The 6,000-nt window shown below is 45.5% G+C and overlaps 1 protein-coding gene across 2 annotated transcripts in view; it reads right to left on the bottom strand.

Annotated features, from left to right (window-relative positions):
• The window catches only part of SPIDR (scaffold protein involved in DNA repair), a 142,075-nt gene extending 137,976 nt beyond the window's left edge, over window positions 1-4,099 (bottom strand). For both annotated transcript variants that reach the window (XM_082675007.1, XM_082675006.1), the window contains exons 1-2: window positions 3,792-4,099; window positions 2,119-2,348 (exon numbers count right to left, since the gene is read on the bottom strand). In XM_082675007.1, coding sequence (XP_082531133.1) covers window positions 2,119-2,348; window positions 3,792-3,836 — 275 coding nt within the window. In that variant the 5' untranslated portion in view covers window positions 3,837-4,099. The remainder of the gene's footprint in view (window positions 1-2,118; window positions 2,349-3,791) is intronic.
• Between the last annotated feature and the right edge of the window lie 1,901 nt (window positions 4,100-6,000).

The raw sequence follows: 6,000 nt of genomic DNA on the forward strand, positions 1-6,000 counted from the left end.
AATGTTACTTCTATCTTAATGTGATTTGTAAACTGGAGACCCTGATCATTATTATAGCAAATGAATCTAGAAAAAACTAATGATCAGTTATACAATAAGACCTTTTTGTACCCCAAAGACATCTCAGAAGCCTTGTCTCAAACCCAAGGCCAAACGCTATGGCCTCTGTCCAAAGGTTCCTTTTCATGCACAGCTCCCGCAGTGGCTTTCCAGGATGACTTAAGCCCTGGGTCAGCTGTATTCTAAACACAGCTTGGTTCTAACTCAATATTCTTCCCTTTCTTTTAGCTCCCGTATTCTCTACAATACTGTCATTTGGGGATTCTATACCTCGTGATGTTTTTCTTTCATCCACCTGTATGACTATCAGCAGTAAGAACCTCTCTGAGGTCCCGTTTCCTCACCTGTGAAATGGCGCTAAGGTCCTCCAGCCTCTGTTTACAGCCTCACGTGTGCAACGAGAAGCCCCCCACCACGATGCAGGCGCATTCCATCTGAATAACTCAATGCTGTTTTCTTATTTTTGAGGTATGCCTGCCCTGCCTTCAATCCACCACGAGCACAGTCTCATTCGATATGTCCCAGGTGTATTACAAGGCACAAACCCAAAGCACTCACACGCCGACCACTGGCAGCAGCTTACCTTCCAATTTCTTCTCTTTGCTCAACAAGTAAAACAGGTGCCGCCGCAGAGCTGGAGGATGGCCTCCGAGGAGCGCGATGCTCAATGCCAGCTCTGCCGCCTCAGCTCCGGCTGTGCCCGCCCCCCTGCAGCGGTGCCCCGCGCCCTGCTCACTTGGTACTCCCGCCTTAGAGCCTAGCACGGCTACCGACCGCGAAAAAAGCTAAGCAAGACTAACCCTCTGTCTAACCTGTAACTGTCTCAGGTGATCCTATTTAGAGCTACACAAGTTTAAGTCTAGCACAAAACTGTTCGACAGCTACAGGTCACGTTGAGACCTAAAGATGGATATAATGGTTTCACACACACGCATATTCCAAACAAAATAAAAATAAATTTTTTCTATAATTCCAAAAGAAACATTCTCTAACTCTACACCTGAAGGGACTTTTTTCAAATTCATGGTACTTTAAAATAAGTTGCTGTCCACTGGAAGAGGACTCACGGTTAACAGGGCAGTGCTTCCTGCTTGCTCTTTCTGAAAAATATCAGAAGGCACTGTAAGGATAGGATGACTGTGAATTACTATTTCTTCAGTAGTGTTCTCCTAATAGTAGAGAGACGAAATGACTGTTTGATGAACTGGCGTCTAAGCTTGTCATTTCTCTTCTGTTATATATCTGTCCTACTGCTTTGAGGGCAATTTAACACAGAAAGATAACCTCAGAAGAGTCTGACATAAATAAATAAACTCCCAGTCAGCGATGTGTCTCTAGCTATTTGAAAACAAATAAAACCAGGAGGAGCCTAAGTCTCAGTAGAAAAGATGCCATTCCCACAATCTGTTGGAGCAAAGTACTCTGAATCACAGGTTTGCCCTCGCTTTCGTAGCTACCTAGCCATCCTGTGTACCAAGGCAGCCACTATCCACATAAACTTTAAAATAAAGTTAACTAAACTTAAATAAAATTTAAAATGTAGTTCCTCGGTCCCACTAGCCATATTTCCTACGTGGTGGTCAGTGGTCACCTCACTGGTTAGGGCAGTAAAAAAATGTCTGCATCACAGCAGAAGTTCTGCCAAGAGCTCTGATGCAGACGTGACAGCACCATCTGGGAGCCACAGATTTACCAGCTGCCACTTACTTATTCAGGTGTTTAAGACATAAAACTTGATAGCTATTGCAGTGGTCTTTTTAAGTACGTAACCATGCCTTGGCTTTCTTATAACAATACCATTTGTGCTTGTATTACTTTCAGTAACATGAACTATTAAAGGTAAAAGTAAATGCGACTAACTTTTTCAGTAAGGACTTTTTTTTACAAATAGACAAAATCCTCTGTCATACCATGTGTCCCAAATTCTGATGTAAATAAAAACCAACCAAACAAATACAACCCATGTACATGGTGAATACAGTGAAGAAATTGCTCTGAGAAGAGCCTCCACTTTCTCCAGGTGAGTCTGGGCGCCTGCACCTGTGTTTCGTCACTCACCGAACTCCAGGAGGGTCTGTGCCATCTGCCTGCTGACACCTGCAGCGAAGAGAGTAAACTCTCTGCACCACCACCCGGACCCCGGCTCCCGACCAGGTGGCAACTCCTTGGCTTTCGACTGCATCCAGCAGAGAATCCCTCAGGGGAGCTCGGGCGGGGAAGCCCAGCTCTGCTTGTTCGTGTCTGAGGGTCCAGTCTGTGCCCACGGTGGTGTGACCACCACACATAACCTGGCAAGACACGCAAAGGAAACAATTCCAGTCTGACCCACGAGGGCACACTACATACCAAATCCCGACGTGCTTGGGGAACCCTAAGCATCGGGTGTGACTGCAGGACACTCAAGGAATGACAAGGACAGATGCACGCCCATGGCGCGGGGCTCCCATCCGCGGGCCACCAACGTGACCGAGGAGGCCTGGTGAGTCGAGGAACAGGGGAGCGGCAGGAGGACAGACCACCTCGGGGATTTGAAAACATGGAGAAAGTACTGCTATTAAAACACCTTGTGGTGATTTAAAAAATTTTCTTTTATGAGGTAACGCTCTCAATAGCACAAACTACAAAACAAAATAAAAGAATGACTAGGGTTATTATGAAGCGCTAGCACTTTGCACACCCCTGTGAGCAACACGCGACACCTTTATGATCCCAGTAAACATCCTAGTAAATAAACGTCCTCTAGAGTGCCCCATGCTTCCTACATCGCAGCACTTTTCTTTACATACGGTGCTGTGTAACAAACACATTTAACCTCACAACCCAAGGAGGCAGGCTGCATAGTTACCACTGTTTGCCAGATGAGAATGTTGAGACAGGAGTTCAGCGTCTTACCCAAGGTCACCCAACAGCAAGTGGCTGAGGCAGGACCCGAACTAGGCACCTAGTTCCAAAGTCCACACGCTTAACCACTAAGCCTACTGCCGCTCCGCTAGCACTGACGTGAGACGAAGACACACCTCATGAATTTAACATCACATAGCTGTCTAAAACTGTACATTAAAGCAGTAATGCACTTTGAGCTGTATTTTACATCTGTTCAATTAAATTGATTAGACAGCCCTCCTTTTCACATAATCCTCTCCAGACACACGCTCTGACAGTCAAAGGGAGCTCCCGCTCAACTCCACACCTACCAAGTAGGTTCAAAGTCCGTTTCCTTTCCTTTCCGATGTCCCTTCACACTGTCAGCTTCAGTATTCCGCTCTGCGCTGACTGGGATAACTAGGCGACCCTGAGGCAGGCGCACTGAAGTCAGACACTTGGAGCCCGAGTGGTCCCGGGGGTGTCCTTTGTGCCCGCCGCAAGTGAAGTTTAGTGGTTCCCCAAGTTCATCTTGGTGGATGACCATGGCTCAGGGCCACTAAAATTCCCAAAAGCAATCTCCAGTGTATAACCTCAAGTTTATGCAGCTCTTTTTATCCCAAGGGATACAGATGTTATGAAAAAGAAAAACATGATTTTTTTAATAAATAAAAGAGGCTTAAATAAAATTCTTAGGCAATTATGAGAAGAGAAAAAAAAAGAAAACTCATATTTTAATAAATTAAAGATTACATATATAGTTGCTGAATATTTGGAAAGGACCAAAGGTAATCACCTCTATAAATTCCAAAGCCTTTAAACGCAGTATTACTACAAAGCAAAAAACCTCTAAGTCAGTGATAGTTTACCTGGTTTTCAGGTGAGTTATTTGTTAGGCTCTTAAATCTAAACATCTGGGCCAAAATGATGCTTCTTCTTGGAAGGGGTGTGTCCCAACTGTGCACTTCATGTGTTGTTTTTGAATCTTCTTTGGCAACAACTTTCTGACAAAAATAAGTATTCAGAATAACAGGGCAACTTCCATTTGGGATAATAAGCTTTTGCCTGGAAAGGGAAAGAAATACAAATACAAGTTTATCTGCAATGCTGGATTCCCCTCACCTTCTTGCTAAATCACAAAGGACAACGACTTGCTGGCTAAGGACACAGGCCCGAGAGCAGCTGCCAGTGCATCTGGTTCTGCTCTTCTGAGCAAGTCTTGTGTCAGGAGTGGGGGTGGAAGGGGCGGCAGTGCTCGAGCTGGAGGTCCCCCGGGGCCTCCCAGGCTGCTGGACAGTGGCCTCAGGGCCCCTCGGGGAAAGTACTTGGCCGGGGGGGTGGGGGGCACACAGCTGCCCGACACTGAAGTGAATGTTACAAGAAAGACCTTCGGACACTTCACAGCTCTCATCTTTCAGAAAACATGACACCAGACACCAAAGGAGCTCCACCTTCACTACCAAACGGACCACAGTCACTGAAATGGCCCACATTCAAGTGGAAGTAGGACAATGTGCTACTGGTTCCTCTCAGACTAGCTAATGCTCACTCCTCACACAGGCAGCGCTGCTTAACGGGAAGGTTAACAGGAAGACGGAGTAGACACACTTTCCCCTATTTCTCCCGTTAGACACGAGGAAATGCCTGCTGCCGCACAGAAACGAAAGAGCAGAAGAAGCTGAAAGGGGGGAGGAGGGGGCTGTCCAGCTGGGACCCAAGGACAGACGGAGCAGCAAGTTCCTGAGCTTCCTCTCTGCAGCCTAGAAACAGCAATGGGTGCCGACAAAGGCACCCTCGAAAGGAAGGACAGGGAAGGGGCAGCCCAGCGAGACAGAAAAGTTCTAGGAAATCACTCCTCTGCTCTTGGCAAATATCACAGGAAAACTGTGACCTACTGCCACACACAGCAGGCAAAGCGCAAGTGGGGGCCGGACGTGCCCCTCGACAGGCTGTGATGAAGAGTCTGTGCAGGCCGGCTGGGCTGGTGTGAGACGAGGCACTCACCCTCACACCCCCATCACTCCCGTAACCGAGTCTCACTCCCCGCCCCTTGGAGCAGAGTCCAGTGGCCCAGCAGAGTCAGTACTTTCACCACTACCCGGCCCTCCCACTTCCTCCACTGCAGAGAGTGGCAGCCTCGTGAGAAGCGGTAACGAAGGAAATCCTGACGCCTCCCTCCACCTGGTAGTAAGAAGCCCCCCACCCTCCCAACGTCTCTTCTCAGAGCAGTGCCAGACAAAGCCACCTAAAACTGGTTTAAATAAGATCCAGGATCTTGTATCATAATACCTAACATGTATAGGTTACCATCTAGAACCACCTGTTACACTAAGAACCAGGAAAATTCTCACTTGAATGAAAAAACACAGTGACTAGATGACAATGTTAAGATGACGCAGATGTCAGAATTACCTGACAAAGATTCAAAAGCAGCCATTACAAACAAGCTTCAGTGACAGTTACAAATGCACATGAGACAAATGAAAGAACAGAAAGTCTCAGCAAAGAAACAGGAAGTCTTAGCAAAGATACAGATTTTCTTAAACGGAAATTTTATAACTAGGAAATAAAATAATGAAAATAAAACTCACTGGATGGGTTCAACAGCAGAATGAAGGGAGCAGAGAAAAGGATCAGTGAACGTGAAGATAAAATAATATAAATTACCAAATATAAACAACAAAGAAAAAAGAGACCAAAAAAAACCAATGAACAGAACCTCAAGAGGTGTGAGGAAGAAGAAATAAAAATGGAAAGATACAGGTAAATAAAATAGGCTTTCCTGCTCCTGTTGAGTTTTTGAAATTATATTTGGAGTTGAAGCAAGAATTATAACACTGTCTGATATGGTTCTAAATGTATGCAAAGGAAATATTTAAGACAGTCATGTAAATGAGGACAGTAAAGGGACATAAGAGGCAAGGTTCCTACACTTCACACAAACTGGCAAAATGTTGACGCCATAAACTGATAAGTTATGCATGTAAAATGTAATGCCTAGAGCAACCAATAACATAGCTATAACAACACAAAAACATTATAAATAAATTAAAATGAAATTCTAAAAAATGTTCAAGC

Source organism: Grampus griseus, assembly GCF_964374135.1.
Source record: "Grampus griseus genome assembly, chromosome: 17".
Lineage (NCBI taxonomy): Eukaryota > Metazoa > Chordata > Mammalia > Artiodactyla > Delphinidae > Grampus > Grampus griseus.